Source organism: Carettochelys insculpta, chromosome 22 (genome assembly GCF_033958435.1).
Source record: "Carettochelys insculpta isolate YL-2023 chromosome 22, ASM3395843v1, whole genome shotgun sequence".
Taxonomy (NCBI): domain Eukaryota; kingdom Metazoa; phylum Chordata; order Testudines; family Carettochelyidae; genus Carettochelys; species Carettochelys insculpta.
This window is the reverse complement of record NC_134158.1, coordinates 13,275,361-13,296,198: the sequence shown is the minus strand read 5'-3', so window position 1 is coordinate 13,296,198 and position 20,838 is coordinate 13,275,361. Positions and strand designations below refer to the sequence as shown.

At 68.3% G+C, this 20,838-nt stretch overlaps 1 protein-coding gene across 13 annotated transcripts; it reads left to right on the top strand.

The window, feature by feature from the left end:
* The first annotated feature begins 240 nt into the window (after window positions 1-240).
* Window positions 241-20,374, top strand: LOC142025034 (methyl-CpG-binding domain protein 1-like). 13 transcript variants are annotated; one of them, XM_075017416.1, is made up of 19 exons: window positions 241-359; window positions 3,806-3,930; window positions 6,430-6,544; window positions 7,151-7,413; window positions 7,719-7,804; window positions 8,162-8,202; window positions 9,548-9,691; window positions 9,761-9,895; window positions 10,138-10,188; window positions 11,934-12,008; window positions 12,406-12,465; window positions 13,279-13,335; window positions 13,686-13,760; window positions 14,939-15,103; window positions 16,745-16,927; window positions 18,149-18,343; window positions 18,436-18,516; window positions 18,716-18,817; window positions 19,119-20,374. In XM_075017416.1, the coding sequence occupies exons 2-19, from the start codon at window positions 3,821-3,823 to the stop codon at window positions 19,578-19,580; spliced, it is 2,400 nt and encodes a 799-aa protein (XP_074873517.1). In that variant the 5' UTR covers window positions 241-359; window positions 3,806-3,820; the 3' UTR covers window positions 19,581-20,374. The 13 variants fall into 13 exon arrangements, with proteins under 13 accessions (XP_074873517.1, XP_074873516.1, XP_074873521.1 ...); XM_075017415.1 differs by having other exon boundaries at window positions 10,135-10,188; XM_075017420.1 differs by lacking the exon at window positions 11,934-12,008.
* The last annotated feature ends 464 nt before the right edge of the window (window positions 20,375-20,838 follow it).

Below are 20,838 nucleotides of genomic sequence, written 5' to 3'. Positions count from 1 at the left end.
TGGGATGCGGCCGGGAGCGGAAGTGGCCGGTTGTGGGGCAGGTTCCCCAGAGCACCGGGACCCCCTCGTGTCCCCCCGCCGCGCACTGGGAGTCCCGCCCGCCCCGGCTCCTTCTCCCGCCCCCAGGCAACGCCCACCCCGAACCCCCCGCCCCGATCCCTCCCTCCCCCGCCGCCAACTCGCGTCCCTCCCGACCCCGCCCCCGGGCACGTGATCGGCCGTTCCCGGCCCCCCCCCCCCCGATTTCCGGTTCCGGTTCGAGCCCCGCGCGCCGTCCGGGCTGCGGCTGCTGCTGCGCCACGAGCGGGGCCCGCGGGATGGAGCCGCCGGCGCGGGGGGGGCCTGGGAGCCGCCCAGCGGTGAGGGGAGGGGCCGCCGCGGGGCGGGGGCGGGAGCCAAGGGGTGGGCGCCTGCGAGGTGGGGGGGAGTTGTGGGCTGTGACTTGGGGGTGCTGAGGCGGTAGTTGGTGCCGTGCGGTGGGTCACGGAGGGGGGGCCTGGAGGGGGCCAGGAGCCTGTGGGGGCTGGGGGGCAGGAGCAGTATGGGGGGGCGAGAGTTGCAGTGACGGGCCCTGGGGGGTTTGGGCCCAAGAAGAGGGGGCAGGTTTGGGATCATGGGGTGCCGGGGGGAGCAGCTGGGGGGCGGGGAGCTTTGGGAGCAGGTCTGTGATGAGGCCCAAGGAGGAGAAGGGGGGCCAGGCCAGGGGGCGGGTGGCAAGCAGCCCTAGTAGTGGAGTTGGCTGATGGGTGTGTGTGAAGGGGGGAGCAGGGGCACAGCGGGAGGGGGGTGGCTGCTGAGGACAGGTCTGAGGCAGTGGGAGGTGGGGTCTGCAGAGGCGCTGGGGGCTGTGGTGTGGGGCGTAGTGGCAGAGGCAGTATTGAGCCCTGGAGTGGGCATTGGGGTGGGGGGCAGCAGGGAGGGAAGCCCAGGGCTTGGGGTGCTGCAGGGGACTTGGAGGAGACAGCAGGGGTGCTAGGGAGGTGTGTGTTTGGTGCTGGAGAAGTGGAGCTGACGTGAAGGGTGAGACTGGGGCACAGTGGTGGGGGTGGAGGCTGTATCTTGTAGAGGAAGCTATGGGGTGGGAGTGGGGTGACGCTGGTGGGGGAGAGCTCTGGAGGAGTGGGGCTGAAGGGGAATGAGTGGGGGGCTGGGCTGGGGGCTCTGCAGCCAAGGGAGCGTGGGTGGTGGTGGTGGTGGTGGTGGTCCCGGACCCCAGACATCTCTCTCTCTCCAGGCCTGCTGTTGAGTCAGGGTCCAGCCTTTTGCGAGTGCTGAGGGGGTGGGGGTGGGAGAAGGGTACTGTGGGGTGGCAGAGGGGGCGGGACAGCTACGGGCAGGTCCGAGAGTGGCGCTGACGCCTGGAGGGCTTGGGACTGGGGTGGCTGCAGACAGGCACCTGGGCCGGGCTGGGGTCGCAGTGAAGCCGAGCTTGTCTCTGCCCTGGTGATGGCATTTGGGCTCTGACCCAGCTGAGCTTGGCAGCGAACCCGCCTCCATGCTGGCACACATGCTGCCTGTTGTCTTCCCGCTGCCCCCCCAGCCAGGCCTCGGGACCCGTCGGCCTTGTTTACGTTCCTCCTGCTCCGTCCTCACCCTTCGGCCACGTCCCAAGTGAGGCTGGGCCTCCGGGTTGCCAACCAGGCTGCCGGCTGTAGGGCAGGAAATCTCCCCCTCCGCAGCAGGGCACGCAGTGGGCAGGGGCTGTCAGGTGCCCCAGTGGTGGCTGTCCCCCACTTAGGGCTTAATTGCTCCCAAACGGAGCTCCGGAGAGGCACGAGAAGGGGGCACTTTTTGGGCTTCCCACCCCGCGCGTGAACTTGGCACGACCCAGCAGCCGAGCGTTGTCCAGTCTCTGTGCCCAGCGGCACCATGGTAGTGACTCTGGTTCCTGGGGCGATGTGGGGTCCCCCACAAGGCTGGCCGTGCCACCGATGTTCCTGGCTCAACCCAGACAGTGCAGAGGCCCCAGCAGCAGGAACTGTGGTATTGTAGGGCTGGGGCGCCGGCCCCGCAGCTCAGGCCTTCCTTGCACAGGGTTTCCTGTCACCCTAACGGAAGAAAATCCCGCTGTAGCCTGTGTCCTGGAGCCATGCGTCAGGTCCCTGGCTGGGGCCGGTGGCCTGCGTCTCAGCGCTGTGTGTAGCCCCCCCCTGAGATCGGGGGCCCCTGTTTGTCTGGGGTGGGGAGCTAGAAAGACAAATGGGGAGACGCCCTAGTTCCTCAGCCACAAAACTTTGTGTTCCTCCTCCGGCTGCGGGGCTGCCAATGCAATTTCTACCAGCCCCTCTCCCGGAAGCCCGCGGTCTGCTTCAGGGCCTCTGCCGCGGGGCCCCCAGCTGTGGGGCAGAGCCTGCCGCTGGCAGGTGTCCACAGCCAGAGTGGCGGTTTGAAGCCGCGGCTCGGCTGGTGACGTGCCCGACACGCTCCGTGCCTTCTCTCGGCTGGGAGAGGCTGTCGCAGCCAGCGCTGGAGCTGCCAGTTCGCCTGTTGTTTGGGTTTCACATGGTGGGAGGGGAGGGGGAGGAACGAGGGGAGTGAAACTGGCTGGGTTCAACGGCTGCCCGGATTTGGCTGCTTTCCTGGTTGGTGGCAGTTCAGCAGCCCCGCGGGTATGGCCGCAGCTGGGATGGTGCAGGCTCGCCTGGAGCTGAGGTGCAGCCACCTCGGGGACAGGCCAGCTGGGGAGAGCAGATGCGGGCGGCTTGTGCAGTGCTGAGCGGAGGCCAAGGTCTGGCGCATGGGGGACCACTGGGGAGCTGCCATATAGCCACAGCTCTCCAGGGCTGAGCTACAGCCGGCTCTGAGGCGTGGGGCAGCTGGGAGCAGCCCTGCTGCGCAGCTCTCCCTTATCTGATGGGGGCAGTGCTGGGCGTGCCAGAGACGGGCTGGAACTGCTCGCCCTGGAATGCCGCCAGGCCTTGGGCCGGGCTTCCTGCTGACCTTGCAGCCCTGAAAGCTGAGCTGCTGTATTGGGCCTTATCTCCTCCTCCCCTCAGGGTCCCAGGGCCGCAGGATCCAGCCACGCTGGTCCCCACTCTGCCAAGGAGCGAGGCATGCTGGGCCTCGGATCAAAGCCTCAACGGCATGAGTCACGCTCCCTGTGGGTGCTGGCCCCAGCCACTCCTTGAGCAGCAGGGTGCAAGCAGGGGCACATGTCTTCCATTTGGGCAGCGATGGGTGCCCTGAGCCTATAGCCAGAGCTCTCCCGATGGTTTTGGTGCTTTGTTCATGACTCAGCACCTGGCGAGGCGTTGTGTGTGGCTGTTTGTGGCTGCCCTGGCCAAGAGGTGGCTGCATCTCAGTGCTGGGAGAGTCATCCTGAGGTGGTGTTACATGCAGCTGTTCCCTTGCTGCCCTGCCTCAGAGGCGGCTGCATCTCTGTGCCGGGCAGGCCATCGTGGCCTGCTCTCAGTACTGGCTTATGCCTGTGCAGTTACGTGGGGTGACGTAATTTCTGAGCATGGAGCCTGGTGGTTTTGCGCTATAAAAACCCCTTTCAAAGGAGGCTCTTGTGAAGTACCAGTCACGTAGGTGGACTCTGAGTCCATTCGAGCTGTGGGAGTGGGGTGTGGTGGTTAGAACAGTGGGTGGCAGCTTGGGCTCCTTGCTTGGCTCCCGGGGCTTGGGAAGAGTAATGGGAACTAGTGGTCACAGCAAGCCCAGGCCCTGGCTGTGGCACTGAAACAGTTACAGTCTTGGCCCAAAATGTAGAAGCTGCTCTTGGATGCACGAGTGGGGTGGGGGGTGAGCCCGATGGGTCCCCCCCCCCCCGCCAGCCACACTGACTCCCCATCTCTCTCCGCAGTAGCTGCTCGGCACCATGTCGGAGGGCTGGGTGGACTGCCCCGCCCTGGGGCCTGGATGGAAGCGCCGCAAGGCCTACCGCCGATCCGGTGCCACCTGTGGACGGACGGACACCTACTATCAGGGGTACGGATGCCACTCCCCAGGGGGTGCAGGGAGTGGCTGGGCAGCAGAGGGCTGGGGTGAGCTCGGCGTTCTCTAGAGCCACAGTGGCCGTCCCCAAGGGGCTGCGGGGATGTGGGGTGGTGAGGGGAAACTGAGGCATGAGGGGGGCCTTGGCCTCAGTGCCAGACCTCTGGGCCGCCCTGGGCCTGTCTGGTGTTCCAGGTGCTGTCCCTGCAGCCCTTTCGCTCCCGGGGTCTCTCCCAGGCCTGGCATTTGGGATTCAGGGGCTTCCAGTCTGTCCCAGCCTCCTGTTGCATGGGGGCTGGCCCTGACCCCTCCTTGCCCTGGCACTCCCTGGGAGAGCAGCTGCCAGCACCAGCCTTGCAGCAGCCTCCTGAGCCAGGGCGAGCCTGTCTGCAGCTGGCGATAACTCTCCGCCCACCCCCACAGGAAACCAGCACCGCTGGCTGGAGAACGTACCTTCCCCCAGAGCCGGCTGGGCGAGAGAGAGCTGCTGCTCCTGGGTCTCTCCCTGCAGTGGGGTGTAGTGGGTCAGTGCGAGGGGGCAGGAGGCAGAATGTGCAGGGTGTTTGCTTCATTCTTCCCCACTCACCCGCAGTGGGTCAGAGTTTCTCTGTCCTCCCAGCCCCGGAGCCCATTGCGGGCGCTCGTGCTTTTCCAGTGAAAACCCGCACACTAGGAAACGAAACCGCCACGGCCCTGCCCCCCCCCGGGTCTCCCGCTTCTCCCTCTGGCTGGGAGCCTGGCAGTGCCGAGGTGCCACGTGGAGCCCGCTCCCCACGATGTGCTGTTGGCGCACGTGTCGGTTGCCTCAAGAGACGTCCTGCTGTCCCCCAGCTCGCGTAACGCAGCGGCTCTGGGGCAGGAGGGGGCTGGGGTTTGTCAGAGGTGCGGCGCTCGGTCTGCCCAGAAAGCCTCCGCCTGTCCTCGAGGGCCACCTCGGTGTGGCCACATTCCAGGGCCTCTTTGTGCCTCCCATCCCAGCTTGCTGCCCGGGCACTCACGAGGCACTTGGCTGCCTGGAGCCTTTGGCACTTCCTGCAGCTTGGGCCGACTCTGTGGACCTCCCCCCCCCCCCGGCTCCCCGTTTTGTCCCTGTGAACGCCACGCCAGGGCCATCTCCCACGCCGGGCCAGCCCAGAGGCGAAACCTTCCCCGCTCTGCGAGAGGAGGCGTTGCTGCCCCAGGCTAGAAACGTAGTAGTCCAAAGTGCAAGGCCAGGCGCCCAGCAGGGTGAGGAACAAGTATTTCTGCTCCCCGCTGGTGCGGCTCAGCTGCAGATGGTGCGGCAGGGAGGGGCCAGGGCGGGTTTAGGACGGCTCAGGCGCCTCGGGGGAATCTTAACGCCTCCTGACTCGCTGGTCCCGCCCCAGGCAGGCGAGGGGGGGGCGCCTGGCCGTGGGGGAGTGAATGACAGTGACTCTAAAGGAACCAGCCCGTTCCCACAGGACTCCCAAGAGCAGGCAGCTGAGATCTTGGCGTGCGGCTGGATTGGCGCTGACCAGGGCACATTTTGCCCGGCGAGGGGCAGCTGTAACAGCTCATCAGCTGTTGTTTCTAGGGTTGGCTGGCTGGCTTGCACCTCTCTCGCCACCCCCCCGCCCCACGAGCTCATCTCAGGGCTGCTGGTCCAGCCGGGCCCCTGGATTTCTTTGGCCGCACACGTGAAGCTCAGGCCTTGGCCGGCCATGGGCTTTTGTGGCGCTGTTGGGCCTTCCCCTCTGCCTGGAGATGAAACCCTGGAGTTATCCCCTTGCGTGTCACACGACTGGCCATGCTGTAGCCCGTTCTGCTGCTGCTACAGTTCTGTGGCCAGGAGCCATGGCTCCCCCACGGCCCACCCCCAAACCGGTCTTCCCTGGAGCTGAGCCCGGGGGCGGTCGCCCGGGATAGACTCAGGAGCCACCCAGCTGCTCAGCAGAGCCCCCACAGCCGGCAGCGGGTGTTTCTGTGGATGGTGCACATCCATGCAGGCCTCAGTGCGCAACAAAATTTATTCTGCTCATGGGTGGGATGAATTGGAGGGAACCTGGTGCTCAACCTTGGAACCTCCTCCCTGTTGGGCATTCCAAGAGAATTCTGCTGGGTGAGCCCTGCTCTCCCCTGCCCATTGGAGACCCCTTGGCTCCCGCTCTCCCACAGAGCTACTGTGACACCCTGGGCGCTGAGCTGCTGGATCCTTGCCAGGGTCTCGCTGGACGATAACCTTGTGGCGCTGAGTTGCCCAGGCGGAGTTAGTGCCACAGGAGCGAACAGGGCCCTGCACCAACCTGCTCTGCACCCTGGCCCATGTGCCCTGTCCGTGGTCGGCTTCCTGCTGGTGACTGCCAATGGGAGAACACCCGAGATCCCACCCACCTCCTCAGGGTCCTAACGCTGCTCTTGCCACTCGCCTGGTGGGTTGTTTCCGGGGGCAGGTGGGGTGTGGCCGCAGCCCCCCAGGCCAGGTGGAGCTGCCCTCCCTCACATTGGCTCCATCTCTGTCTCCTCCTGCCGCAGCCCCAACGGCGAGAAGTTCCGCAGCAAGATCGAGCTCACCAAGTTCCTGGGGCCCTCGCAGGACCTGACCCACTTCGACTTCAAGAACGGGGTGCTCCGGGAGCCGCTTCCCAAGGTACGGGAGGTGGGGAGGGCGGGACAGCGTGTGGCACTGAGTCTGGCTCGGGTGTCTCGTCCTGCGCTGTCACCTTGTCTGCCCCCCTGCCAGCCAAGCCAGGAGGTGGGGTGCAGCATGTGCCAGGGGGCCCATGGCTGGGCCCGGCCACGTCTCTGTAGCCAGCGTCCCCTGGGCTGTCCTCCCTGCTGGTCGGCTGCTGGGTGCTGTTACCCCCTTGGCCAAAAGTCCCTGCAGCTGCTGTGCTAGCCAGGCGTTGGCGCTGGAGTGGGCAGCTGGCACGTCGCCAGGTGCCCGTGGCCTGCTGCTCCTGCAGACGCAGCACAGCCTCCGTCTCTGTCCATCAGCGGCTGCTCCGGTTCCGTGGCTGCGCCTGGTCTAGGGGTTACAGCTGGGGCCAGGGTTCCTGGGGTCTCTGGGAGCGGAGTGGGGCCTAGTGGTTGTGGGGGCAGGATTCCTGGGTTCTCTCGCTGGCTCCGGGGCAGGGTGTGGTCCAGATGGGTTAGGTGACAGGGCGCTGCTGTGCCTCTCTGGGGGAAGAGGGTGGGTGAGGTGTGGGGTTTGCGCCCCCCAGGGCCTGACTGACCTCCACACCCTTTGTTTCAGGGGGTCAGGGCCCAACGGCCAGCCATGCCCACCTTGCACCGCCTGCAGGTCAAGAAGACCCAGAGGAGGCGCCTCTTACTGTCAGAGCCAGAACCCCCTGAATCCCCCGAGCGGCCGCCCCCCAAACTGCAGCCTGTGAAGCTGGAGCCCCCAGAGGAGCCGCCCCCAGAGCAGCGGGCCCCTCCCCTCCTGGAGCGAGGCCCCCGGATGTGCCCGCCGCCCCTGTTGGAGCCCCCGGAATTGGTGCAGGATGGTGTAGTGGCGTGAGTTCCTCCAGCCCCCTGCCCAGTGCTGCAGCTGCTCTGGGGAGGGGCAGAGCGCCTGGCTGGGCTCCTGGGTTCCCTCCCTGTCCTGGGAGGGCTGTGGAAGCTAGTGGGTTAGTGCAGCAGGGCTGGGAACCAGGCCTCCTGGGTTCTGTTTGTTCCCAGTCCCTTTCCTGCACTGCCCGGGCAAGGGGGCCTAGCAGGCCTCCGGCCAGCTGTGGCAGGGCCCCTGCCCCTGGAGAGCAGCTGTGAGTGCCCTGCCATGGCCCAGCTGCATCTCCTCAGCCATCGCCCTCTGCCTCCAGGTGCTGCGCCAGCTGCCAGAACTGCTTCCCTGGGGTGATGCTGCCCAGCCAGAGACGCTGCCGCTGGCTGTGCCCGGAGTGCCGAGGTGGGTGAGCAGGGCGGGCTGGATGGCACCCGGCGGCTGGGTGTGCTGACCAGACCCCCTTCTGCTTTGCCCACTTCCATAGCTCCTGCTAGGAGGAGGAGGGCTGGCAATCCAGGGGTCCTCTCCAGGCTGTGCCCCAGAAGCTGCTGCATCTCAGCACTGGGCAAGCTGTTCCTGTGTGGCGTTATGAGCAGTGGGGTCCCAACTGCCCCACCCCAGTGGCAGCCGCATCTCCAGGAGCCTAACTGATCTCAGGCCCAGCTGCCCTGGTGTCACTCCCTGTTAGGCATTCTGCGGGGGCCTGCCCTGCCCAGGGTGCGCCAGGCAGTGGTCCCAACTCCAGCTTGTTTGTTTCAGCCCAGAGAAGAGACTTCAACAGAGAGCAGCGGTTCTTCAAGGTAAGAGCAGAGACTGAGAAAAGAGACATCCCCTCACCGCCCCCCAGTCGCTATGTGCAGGGTGTGGGGTGAGAGCCAGAACCCCTGAATTCTCTGGCTCTGGGAGGGGGTGGTGCCTAGTGCTTAGAGCAGGGGGGTGCTGGGAGCCAGGATTCCTGGGTTCTGTGGTTCTAGGAGGGGAGTGGGGCCCAGCAGTTAGAGCTCCCTCCTAGCGGTTAGAGCTGGGGCACTGGAAGCCAGGACTCCCGGGCTGGCTGGTTCTGGGTGGGGAGCGGAGCCCAGCGGGAGTGCAGGGAGCCAGGGCTCTGGGCTGGCTTGTTCTGGGAGGGGAGCGGTGCCCAGTGGTTAGAGCAGGAGTGCAGGTAGCCAGGGCTCTGGGCTGGCTGGTTCTGGGAGGGGAGCGGAGCCCAGCGGGAGCGCAGGGAGCCAGGGCTCTGGGCTGGCTGGTTCTGGGAGGGGAGCGGAGCCCAGCGGGAGCGCAGGTAGCCAGGGCTCTGGGCTGGCTGGTTCTGGGAGGGGAGCGGAGCCCAGCGGGAGCGCAGGGAGCCAGGGCTCTGGGCTGGCTGGTTCTGGGAGGGGAGCGGAGCCCAGCGGGAGCGCAGGGAGCCAGGGCTCTGGGCTGGCTGGTTCTGGGAGGGGAGCGGAGCCCAGCGGGAGCGCAGGGAGCCAGGGCTCTGGGCTGGCTGGTTCTGGGAGGGGAGCGGTGCCCAGTGGGAGCGCAGGGAGCCAGGGCTCTGGGCTGGCTGGTTCTGGGAGGGGAGCGGTGCCCAGCGGTTAGAGCGGGGGGGCGCAGGGAGCCAGGGCTCTGGGCTGGCTGGTTCTGGGAGGGGAGCGGTGCCCAGCGGGAGCGCAGGGAGCCAGGGCTCTGGGCTGGCTGGTTCTGGGAGGGGAGCGGTGCCCAGCGGTTAGAGCGGGGGGGCGCAGGGAGCCAGGGCTCTGGGCTGGCTGGTTCTGGGAGGGGAGCGGTGCCCAGCGGGAGCGCAGGGAGCCAGGGCTCTGGGCTGGCTGGTTCTGGGAGGGGAGCGGTGCCCAGCGGTTAGAGCGGGGGGGCGCAGGGAGCCAGGGCTCTGGGCTGGCTGGTTTTGGGAGGGGAGCGGTGCCCAGCGGGGGCGGAGGGAGCCAGGGCTCTGGGCTGGCTGGTTTTGGGAGGGGAGCGGTGCCCAGCGGGGGCGGAGGGAGCCAGGGCTCTGGGCTGGCTGGTTCTGGGAGGGGAGTGGTGCCCAGCGGTTAGAGTGGGGGGGGCTTAGGGAGCCAGGGCTCTGGGTGTCCCTGCCCCCTTTGGCGTGGGGGGTTGGGAGGGCAGGGTCCCTGGCTGCAGCGGCTGACGGCCCGGCCCCTCTTGCAGCGGGTGGGCTGTGGGGCCTGCCAAGCCTGCCAGATCCCGGAGGACTGCGGCATCTGCAGCGTGTGCGCCGTGCGGGCCAAGGACCCTGAGCTGCGGCTGGGCAGGAAGTGCCTGCTGCGCCGCTGCCTGAAAATCGTCAAGAAGGTACCGCCCCCCCGCCCGCCCTGCCCCCCCCCCGCCGCGCCCCCCTCACGCCAGCTTCTCCCCGCGCAGGGCTTGGGCTGCGGCGTGTGCCAGGGCTGCCAGGCCACCGAGGACTGTGGCAGCTGCTACATCTGCCTGCGCCGCCTGAAGCCCGGCCTCAAGCGCCAGTGGAAATGCCTCAAGCGCCGGTGCCTCAAGAAGAAGGTGGGTGGGGCGGGTGTGGGGGCGGGAGCAGGGGGGGTCAGAGGTCGTAGCTGTCCTATGAGCAACCACGGAACCTCCTGCCTGCTCTGCGGGGGCAGGGGGGATGCGGGGGCGGGGCCTTGAGGGGAGGTGGGAGGAGCCACAGGGGGGCTGTGGGTACCCGGGGGGGAGCCCAGGGCTGGGCAGAGCGCCCTGGCCCGGCGGTACCGCAGCTGCGCTAATTCTCTTCTGGCCTGCAGCAGAAATCGGTGGTGGCGAAGAAGGCTGGGTACGGCTCCCGGAAACTGACCGTGGTAAGGCCCCGCCAGGCTGTTCAGAGCCCCCAGCATGCCCTGCCCGGCGCCCGGCGGGGGGGGCGGGGCGATTCCCAGCATGCCCTGCGGGGGGGCGGGGCGATTCTCAGCATGCCCTGCCCGGCGCCCGGCGGGGGGGAGGGGCGATTCCCAGCATGCCCTGCCCGGCGCCCGGCGGGGGGGGGAGGGGCGATTCCCAGCATGCCCTGCCCAGCACCCGGCGGGGGGGGCGGGGCGATTCCCAGCATGCCCTGCGGGGGGGCGGGGCGATTCCCAGCATGCCCTGCCCGGCGCCCGGCGGGGAGGGGAGGGGCGATTCCCAGCATGCCCTGCCCGGCGGGGGGGGAGGGGCGATTCCCAGCATGCCCTGCCCGGCGCCCGGCGGGGGGGGAGGGGCGATTCCCAGCATGCCCTGCCCGGCGCCCGGCGGGGGGGGAGGGGCGATTCCCAGCATGCCCTGCCCGGCGCCCGGCGGGGGGGGGCGATTCCCAGCATGCCCTGCCCGGCGCCCGGCGGGGAGGGGCGATTCCTACCATGCCCTGCCTGGCGCCCTGCGTGGGGGGAGGCGATTCCCAGCATGCCCTGCCCAGCGCCGGGTGGGGGGCGGCGATTCCTACCATGCCCTGCCCGGCGTCCTGCGGGGGGGGGGGGGGGGGGCGAGATTCCCAGCATGCCCTGCCCAGCGCCTGGCGGGGGGGTAGGGGGCGGCGATTCCCAGCATGCCCTGCCTGGCGCCCTGCGGGGGGGAGGGGGGCGATTCCCAGCATGCCCTGCCCGGCGCCCTGCGGGGAGGGGGGGGCGATTCCCAGCATGCCCTGCCCGGCGCCTGGCGGGGGGGGGGCGATTCCCAGCATGCCCTGTGGGGGGGCGGGGGGGGCGATTCCCAGCATGCCCTGCCCGGCGCCTGGCGGGGGGCGGGGGGGGCAATTCCCAGCATGCCCGGCACCTGGCGGGGGGGGGCGATTCCCATCATGCCCTGCCTGGCGCCCTGGGGAGGAGATGGGGGTTGGATTCCCAGCATCCTATGTGCTTGATGTATCCTGGGGAGGGTGTGGGGGTGGATTTCTAGCAGGCCCTGCAGCTGCTGTGGTGCCCCTGAGTGTGCCATGGGGGGTGGATTCCCAGCAGGCCGGTGCCCCCTGGGGGGTTTCCCAGCATGCCTTGCAGCCAGCAGCATGCCAGGGGCCCATTGTTTCCCTGTGGGGGGGTCAGCTGCGTTTCCCAGCCTGGCCCGTGGGTTGGGGCGCAGGCCCAGCTCCCAGCATGTGCGTAGTGCAGGAAGGTGGCTGCTGCAGGCTGGGGATGGGGGACAGGCAGCTTCCTGGCATGCCCCAGTCCGGTGGCTTTTCCCTTCCGTGTGCCCCGAGGGGAGCTGGGGCCTGGCTGTGGGGTCCAGCCTGGCCTAACGGCATCTCACCCGCTCTCTGCCAAGCAGGCTGGACCCAGCCAAAACCACCCCTCGGCCCAGCCGGCGGAGGTGGGCAGACACCCAGGAGGGTACGAACCCTGCCTCTGGTCTGCATGGGGAGGGGCTGCCACAGTCCGGGGCTAGGCCTGGCGACTGGAAGCCAGGCTCCTGGGTTCTCTTCCTGGGTCTGGGGGCTGGAGCTGAGAGCCAGGCTCCTGGGTTCTCCCTGGCCGTGGAGGGCAAAGGTAGTGCCGAGCTCTGGAGGGTCTGTCTCTGCCTCTCACTTCTCCTTCCTGCCCCCTTCTGTTCTTGTTTCCTTGCTGCCTCCCTGCCCCAGGACGGGCCCCCCACCAAGCCCCAGCTTGCCCCAGCGAGGTGCCGCAGGAGGCTGGCTGCGGCCGGGCCCAGCGCTGTGAGTGGGTGTGAGCTTCTGGGAGATCATCGTCCCTGATGGGGTGGGGAGCCTCCCTGGCTCTGCAAGGGGTGTGTGGCTGATGGTTGCAGTGGGGGTGGGAGCTGGGAGCCAGGACTCCTGGGTTCCCTCCCCAGTTCTGGGGGGTGTGGGGGCTGGTGGCTAGGGTGGAGGCGGAGGCTGGGAGCTGCTCCTGGGTTCTTGCCCAGCTGTGGGGGGGGGCATGGGGGCTAGTGGTTAGAGTGGGGCAGCTGGGGTGTCGCTGTTTGCATCTGCCTGCCGGGTGCCCGTGAAGCAGGGGCTGTGGGGGGCAGCAGGCTCCGTTCTGGCTCTGTCTTTCTGTCCGTCTGCACTGCTGTGTCCTGTGGTTCTTCTCTCCCTTCTCTGTCTCCGCCAGGACGGCCTGGCCCCTAAGCCTCGGTGCTGCAAGCGACTAACCTCTGCCGCAGCCGCTCCCGTGAGTGCAGCACCGCCGAGAGCGCCTCGCCTCCTGGCTCCCCCGCCAGGGCCCGGGAGGGAACCCAGGCGTCCTGCTCCTGGCCCCCCACCCCCACAGCCTGCTTTGCAGGGGCCTGGCCCGCCCAGAGTGAACCTAGAGACCTGGGAAGTGGGCAGAGGCTCTGCTCTGGGGCAAGTTCTCATGGAGCCAGGACTCCCGGGGTCTCTTGCGCTCTGGGAGCAGAGCGGGATCTAGTGGTTAGTTGGGGGGAGCCTGGGAGCCAGGACTCCTGGGTTCCCTCTCGCTGTGAGGTCTCTGGCTGGTCCTCTCCCTGGCCCTGGGGATGACCCAGGCTTTGCATGATGTGGTGCTGGTCTCTGCGCAGTTTGGAGCGGGAAGCCTGACCCCCTCAGGCCCCTAAGCAGAGCCCCCCAGCAGCCTCAGCCCCACCCCTCTTCTGACCTGGGCTGGGCCCCGGAGGGGAGAGGGGGGGAGGGGTGAGCCGTGGGACCCTGCAGCTGCTGGCTGGGGCAGCTGTGCCCGGCCTCTCCGGCCCAGGGGCCTTGAGCTGGGCTGTGGTGGTGACAAGGGGGTGTCCGGCAGGCATGGGGCAGCGATCCAGCTCCACCGCCGGTGGGGGGATGGACCCAGGTGTCCTGGTCACCCTCCCCCTTTGAGCTTTGGAGGGGAGGGGAGGAGACTCAGGCAGCTTGGACTCTGGCACAGGCGGGACCCAGGCATCCGGGTTGCTGAGTCCCTTTGCTCCTGCCAGGCCGTGCCTGTGCTGTGCAGGAGGTCCCCGCTCACCCTGCCTTTCCTTCGCTCCCCCAGAAGTGGAAGCCGACACTGGAGCGAGACCCCGGTGGCCTCCCAGGCTCCTGCCGCAGGGTGCGTGTGAGACGGGGGTGGGAAGCTGGGGGGACAGAGGCTGAGGTGCTTTGCCTCGTGGTCAGAGCAGCAGGGCTGGGAACCAGGATGCCTGGACTCCTTTGGCTTCTGCCCTCCTCCTGCTGTGACCTACGGCCAGTTGGAGCCCAGCCAGAGGGGGCTGTGTCTTGGGCAGGGGGGCACTGTGTAGTCTCACAGGACTTAAGCCCTAAGTGTCAGGCAGGCAGCTGGGCCAGTCCCAAGCCCTCCAGCTCCTCGGCCGGGGGACAAAAGGGGGTGGTCTGGCCCCCAGCTGGGCTCTGGCAGAGGGCAAGGTAGGCTGAGGGTAACCCTCTTCTCTGTCACCCCAGAAGCAGCTGGGGAAGGAGAAGAAGAAGCCCGGCCGGCCGCCGAAGCCCCCTGGCGCCAGGGCCCGGAGCAGCGTGGTGAGTGAGCCTGGCTCAGGCCGGGGAGCCGTGGGAGCCTGCAGAGCCCGAGGGGGCAAGCCTGGTTGCCAGCCACCTGGGTTTACTCCATGGCCCAGGCAGGGCAGTGGAGTCCAGTGCTTAGATCAGGAGAGCTGGGAGCCCGGGTGCCTGCGTTCCCTGCCGGCTCTAGGAGGGAGTGGGGTCTAGTGGTTAGAGCTGAGGACCAGGACTCCTGGGTTCCTGCCCCAGCTTAGGAGCTGGAGGGTCTTCGGCTGGCGCTGTTCCCGCCCTCTCTCCACTGTGCCGCCCCCTGTTCCACGGAGCCCCGTGCCTGCAGGAGGCACCGCAGGAGCCGGTCCTGCCATTTCCCCATGGCTGGGCACAGCCAATTGGGGTCTGCCTGCAGTGACCTGCCGCTGGCGCCTCCCCAGGCTGCATGGGGCTGGCAGGGCTCTCGGGGGCCCCGGGACCTGACCGGGTGGATCTAGAGGCTGCCCTGGGGAAGCCTGGTGCAGCCCTTGGCTCCCTGGCTCATGCCGGGGGCTCGGGCCTGCGACACGCGGCTGCTGAAGGTTCTGTCGGCTGCCCAGGAGCTCCCGGCGCTGTAGGAGAGGGGCCTTGTCCCCCAGAGCTGGACCTGGCCAGCGGCTGCCGGGATCCCACCACCTGCCCGGTGCCCATCGGGAAGGGGGTTGTTTGCTTGGGGAGGGTGTTGGAGGAGAGCTGGCAAGCCGCTGGAAGGGAGCACGAGGGGCCGGCAGGCTGAGTCTGTCTCCGCCTGGGCCGGGAGCGGGGGCTAGGTTGGGAGCAGGAGATCGGTCTGTGACTCGTGCCCCCTGAGGCTGTTTGCTGCCAGCTGATGCTGTCTGATCCGCTCCTGGAAGGAGCTGCGTTCCCTGTGTGGTGGACGGGCGGCAGGGGAGCTTCGGGGGCTGCCCCCAGCCGGCAGCATGTCCGGGTGGTGCGTGTCTGTGGTGCATGGAATAAAATTTACTCCGCTCTTAGATGGAGAGAATTAGAGGGAGCCCTGCCTAGCAAAGTCTGAATCCTGTCGTCTGTTAGGCGGTGGGGTCAGAGCCCCGGCTGGGCTGCTCGGCCCTCGCGCTCCCCGGCAGGAGAGAACTGGCTGCCGTCTGTGTGGCCAGGCCCCTCGGCGCTCCCCGCGCCCTGACCGTCTTCTCTCCCCCGCCGGGCAGCACTGCGCCAAGAGCCGGCGAAGCCGCAGATGCGGGGAGTGCGAGGCCTGTCAGCTGAAAGCCGACTGCGGCCGCTGCGATTTCTGCCGGGACAAGCCCAAGTTTGGTGGCGAGAACCTCAAGCGCCAGAAGTGCCGCTGGAGACAGTGCCTGCGCTTCGCCATGGTTGGTGCCCTGCCCCGCGCGGCCGCTTGGGGCTGGCTGCTCGGGGAGGGCGGGGCGCTGACAGGTGTCAGAGGGTGTGCACCCAGCCAGTGGGCCTCCTGATTGGCTCGGGGCGGGGCTCCCACCCCGGCTGGCAGGGCTCCTGATTGGCTCGGGGCGGGGCTCCCACCCCGGCTGGCAGGGCTCCTGATTGGCTCGGGGCAGGGCTCCCACCCCGGCTGGCAGGGCTCCTGATTGGCTCGGGGCAGGGCTCCCACCCCGGCTGGCAGGGCTCCTGATTGGCTTGGGGCAGGGCTCCCACCCCGGCTGGCAGTGCTCCGGATTGGCTCGGGGTGGGGCTCCCACCCCGGCTGGCAGGGCTTTGGATTGGCTCGGGGTGGGGCTCCCACCCCAGCTGGCAGGGCTCCAGATTGGCTCTGGTGGGGCGGGGCTCCCCCAGCTGGCAGGACTCCTGATTGGCTCGGGTCAGGGCTCCCCCAGGCTGGCGGGACTCCGGATTGGCTTGTAGCAGGGCAGGGTGATATGGGTTCCTCCAAGCTGGTGGGACTCGCGATTGGCTCGGGGCAGGGCTCCTCCCACCTGGTGGGACTCCCAATTGGCTCTGAGCAATGTGGGGCTCCCCCCAGCTGACAGGACTCCCGATTGGCTCAGGGCGGGGCAGCACAGGGGCCCTCACTCTGATGGGCTCTGGGCTGGGTCCCAAGCCAGAGGGCCGTGATGCGCTGCGGGCATCGGAGGAGACCTTTGGGGCCAGAGGAGCCCTGCCAGGCCCGATGCCCTAGGGAGGGGCTTGTCCCTCCCACCCGCGACACGTGAGCATCGTGCCCCATGTCACGAGCGTCTTTCCTCTTGGCCCCCTGGCGCTTGGCACTGCCCCCCGTCTGGAGGGAACTGCTGCCCCCAGTGGCAGGGCCTGTGCCCCGGTCTGCTCCCCGCCAGGGCGCACGCCGGGGCCCCACAGCCACCGATCGCCAGGGCCGGCTGTAGGGGGTGGGTTGCGGCTTCGCAGCTGGAGCTGTGGGGCCCTTTGCTGCTTGTGGGCTGGGCCTCCCGCGGGGCCAAGAGCCACCGCCCGGGAGGGGCTTGTGAGACGCACTGGTGGGTTCTCCCCTGGCTCTGGGATGGGGGTGGTGCCTAGTGGTTAGGGCAGGGCAGGGCCTGGGCGCCAAGAGTCCTGGCTTCCCCTGCAGCTGCAGGCGGGGTGTTAGTGGTTAAAGCCGGGCTGGGGGGAGTTGGAGCCGGGAGTCCTGGGTTCTCTTCCCCTCTCCAGCAGGGAGGTGAGGTCTGGTGGTTAGAGCAGGCTGGGGCTGGGGCTGGGAGCCGGGACACCTGGGGTCCCTTTTTCTGCCTTTCTCTAAATCTGGACTTCTGATGTCAAGCACAGGCCTGGCTGTCTGCATCTCTCCTGCCCACCTGTCCCCCCTCCCATGCCGCCAACCCCCCCCCCCCCCGATCTCTGGGGCAGGCAGGAGCCCCCCACCTGCCCAGGACCTATGGCTGGGGGTGGGGGCTGGGCAGGAAGGCAGGTGCCCAGAGGCTGAGGTGATGGGCAGGGCCGGGCCAGCTCTCTTGCTCTCCCTGTCTCTGTCTCTCTCTCGCCGCCCGCCCGCCTCTGTCTCTCCCTCTCTCTCCCTTCCCCAGAAGCGGCTGCTGCCTGCACTGTGGAGCCGCGGGGAGGAGGGGGCGGGGGCGCTGGCCCCCCGGAAGGCCTGGAGGCGGAGGAACGGCCGCAGCCGCCAGCCGGCCCGGATCAAGCAGGTGGGGCGGCGGGTCAAGGGGAGCAGCCAGCAGCGCTGGGCTCGGGGCAGTGCCCCACCGCCGCAGGTAACTACCTCCCCCTGCTCGCCCCCTGGCGGCCCGGTCAGGAGAGCCCCCGTCCCTCCCCAGGCCCGGCAGGCTCAGCCCGCGCTCCTCCGTCTTCCTCTGCTCTGCCTTTCCCGCTCTTCCTTCTGGCCCGGTTCCCGCTCAGCCCCGTGGGAGGGAGCCCAGGATGCCTGGGTTCGCTCCCTGACTCTGGCAGGGGAGTGGGGTCTAGTGGTTAGTGGGGCTGGGTGCCAGGACTCCTGGCTTCTCTCATGTGCTCTGGGGGGCGGGGGGCAGTGTCGTGGTTAGAGCAGGGGGGTGTTGCTGGGAGCCAAGATGCCTGTGTTCTCTCTCTGGCTCGGGAGAGAAGAGGGATCAAGTGGTTAGAGTGGGGGTGGGCAGTGTTCCCTGTAAGCTGAGCACTTGGGCAGCCCAGGTGATTACTAGAGCTGGCAGTGTGTGGTGCACATCTGCACAGGCCTTGGCGCATGTGATAAAATTTATTGCACAGGGATGGAAGAAATGAAGAGGGAAGCCTGGTGTTGGGGCAGGGCTGGCGGCCAGGAGGCCTGGGCCCTCTCCCTGGCTTGGGAGGGGAGTGATGTCTAGTGGTTAGAGCAGGGGGGTGCTGGGGGCCAGGACTCTGGGGCGTTCTCCCTGGCTCATCCTGTGATTTTTTGGACAAGCCCCTCCCCGTCTGTGTGCTTGTCCCCACTCAGGACTTGGGGTGGTGACAGTGTGTGGGGGGAGGTCGGGCCAGCTTGGTGTGTGGCTCAGCTACTGGCCAGGGACCGATTCTGGCTGGAGAAAGAGTTAATTCTGTCTTCCCCGTAGGTTGCCTGGATTCCACCCTCAAGGGTGGGGTGGCTGCTCAGTCTGCCGAGGGCGCAGGGTCTGGTGGTTGGGGGGAGCCAGGACTCCTGGGTCCTCTGCCCTGCTGGGGGGAGAGTGGACTCTAGTCGGTTTGCAGGAGGTGGGGCTGGGATCCAGGACTCCTGGGTTCTCTGCTGGCTCTGGGAGGGCAGTGGGGTCTAGTGGCATGAGAAGAGGGGGTGGGGTTGAGTGGTTAGAGCGGGGGGTGGGGGGCAGTGGTGCGGCTCCAGGACTCCTGGGTTCTCTGCCTGGCTGTGGCAAAGCAGTGGGGTTGGGTGGGTAAAGGCTGGGGGGAGGGGGACTGGGGTCTTCTCCCCAGCTCCGCTGTGGCGCGGACGCGCCCACGGTGACCCTGCACTCTGCCCGCAGGAGAGGCAGCGCCCGCTGGAGGGGGGGCTGCGCTTCCTGGCTGAGAAGGGGGTGACTGAGGCGCCCGGGCAGCTGGTGCTGCTGAAGGACCGGCCAGGCCCCGACTTCGTCCTGCTGCACGACGCCCCCCAGGGCTTCCCCCTCCTGCTGCAGCATGTGAAGGAGGAGCCGCCCCCACCCCCTGCCTGCCCGGAGGTGAGGGGCGCTCAGGGTGGCCTCTGGTCCCATAGCGGTTGCCCCTGGGGCAGGGCCCCGGCTCAGTCCTGTCCCCCGTCTCCCCCCTGCAGGAGCCGGCCCCCCCTGTGCTCTGCGCTGCCTCGCCCCCGCTGAAGCAGGAGAAGTTGGAGCCGGGCTGGGACCTTGCACCGGTAAGAGCCCCCCTCCCCTGGCCGCTAGAGCCAGAGAACCCAGACGTCCTGGCTCCCAGCCACCCCCACCAGCACGGGAGAGGACCTGGGTGTACGCCCCCCCCAGCGGACGCCGCTCTACTCCCAGCCTACCTGGCCCATGGGCATGTTCCCTGGGAGGGTTTGGGGCTCCCCTGGCGCTCACCCCTCTCCTTTGCAGGCGTCAGCTGGGGCGCCCCTGCGGGCGGAGGGGCGGGGGCTGGCCAGGGAGGTGGTGATTCTGGACCCAGCGGACGAGGAAGAGGAGGAGTGCACTCCAGTGGTGAGGGGGCCGGGCAGGGGGCTGGAGAGTGCTGGGGAGTAGCTCTGTGGGGAGAGGGCCAGGGTGGCACGGAGCAGAGGCGGCAGGGGCTGGATGTGTGTGGGGGGCGGCATTGGGCAGGGCTGGGGGGGGCTGGGGGCATGTCAAGGGCGACAGCAGCACTGGGCAAGATGGGAGGGCTGGGGAGGCGAGGCCCTGGGGGCACGTCGGGGGATGGGGCGGCACAGGGCCCCCGCGGGGGGAGGGCACAGGGCCCGTCTTGCCCTCAGCAGCCCCCCAAGCCTGCTCCCTGTGCCCGCAGATCATGGAGATCTACAGCCTGGGGGCGCTGGCAGGCCGGGTGCCCCTGGACCCGGTGCTGCGGGAGTTCCTGGCCGAGCTGCAGGAGATCCCACTGCCAGCCCACTGGGAGGTGCTGCCCCCCCTGGGGGGCCCCGACCTGCGGCTGGTCCAGCGCTCGCCCCGCTCCACCATGGCCTCCGCCGTCATCCACATCCGCCCGGGGCTCTTCTTCCAGGTGGTGGTGCGCCAGCTGCCGGTGCCGCCCGAGCACGAGCTCTATGCCAGCCACCCCGCCCGCCTCACCACGGTGGACGAGGTGGTAGAGCTGATCTGCGACCTGGAGGCCTATCGCCTCTGTCCCGGCTGGCCGGCCGGCTGGCACGCCGGGCAGCGCTCCCAGGCCTGCGACGTGCTGGTCTACTCCGGCTGCTGCCCCCAGTGCCGCCTCAACCCCTGGCCCTCGGGCAGCGCTGGCCCCTAGGCCCGGCCCGGCCCACAGAGCTTCTATTTTTGACACTGGAATGGGCTGGACTTGCGGGGTGGGGGCAGGTGAGGCCCCGGGAGGGGGGACCTGCCACTTGCTTTTCAGGGGTGAGCTGCCCCCCCAGGCCGGCGGGGAGCTTTGCCCCCCATGTTGCTTTCTTCCAGGTGGGGGCGATGGCTCCTTTCTCAAGAGCCCCCCCAGCGACTCGTGGGGCTCGGATTTCGGATGCATTTAATTGCTTTGCCTCCTGCCCCCCTCCTTGGCCTGGGTCTTCCACCTCCCCCACCCTTCGGGGGGGGGCAGACCCACGCCCACTTCTCTCCCCCCAGGCTGTTGCTTTGTCTCCATCTAAGGGGGGTTGTTCCCCCCGCCCCTCTGCAAAGTTTAGGTTCCTGTTTTAAAACTTGAATTCTTCACGGGCTGGTGGGTTTGTTTCTGCTGCAGGGAGGAGAGGAAGCTGTGGGGGGTGTTGGTCACTGGGGGAGGGGAGGAGCTGCCCCCATGGCTGCTCCCCCTCCCCCAGCAGTCCGAGGCTAGTGCTAATTTCAGGGAGTTTCTGCCGAAGCCATAGCTGTGTCTTGGTTGGGGGGCGTCTCCCCCCGAGTGGCTGGGGTGGGGGGCAGGGTGTGACGCACACAGACCCCCCCCACCTCCACCCTGGTCAGGGTTAGTTCTGTTCTTCCCCTGCCCCCCCCAGCTCACAGAAAAGGAAAAAAGAGAAAAAAAAAAAGTCCCCTCCCCCAGAAACTTGTCTCTATTTTTTTTATGTATTAAAAGTTTTAATGAGTAGATCAGCTCCGGCTCTGGCCTCTGTTTCCTGGGGGGCCGGGCAGCCTCCCTCGCGCCGTGCCCTGCCCTGCCCCCCCCGCGGGCCCACCTACCAGGGCATCCCAGCTGTGGGCACGAGGGCTTCCCACCAGGGAGCGCAGCTGGCCGGGGAGAGGGAAGCTGTGGCAGGTGGGTGAGGATGAGGCAGTGATAGCTTGGGGTGGATGTCAGGAGTCCTGGCTCCCGCCCACCTGCTCTAACCACTAGGGCCCCCACTCCCCTCTGGCACTGGGGATAGAACCCAGCCCGCCTGGCTCCCAGCCCCCAGCTGGCGGGGGGGCATCCCCACGCATCTGGGTGCTTTGTGGTGCACCCTGGAGGTGGAGGTGCCTTGTGGGGCCTGGGCCTCCCCTCCCGACACCCCCAGCTGCTGGTGTGACTGGCTGGGGCCCTTCGCACCCCCAGACTTGCAGTTTCACCTCCCTCC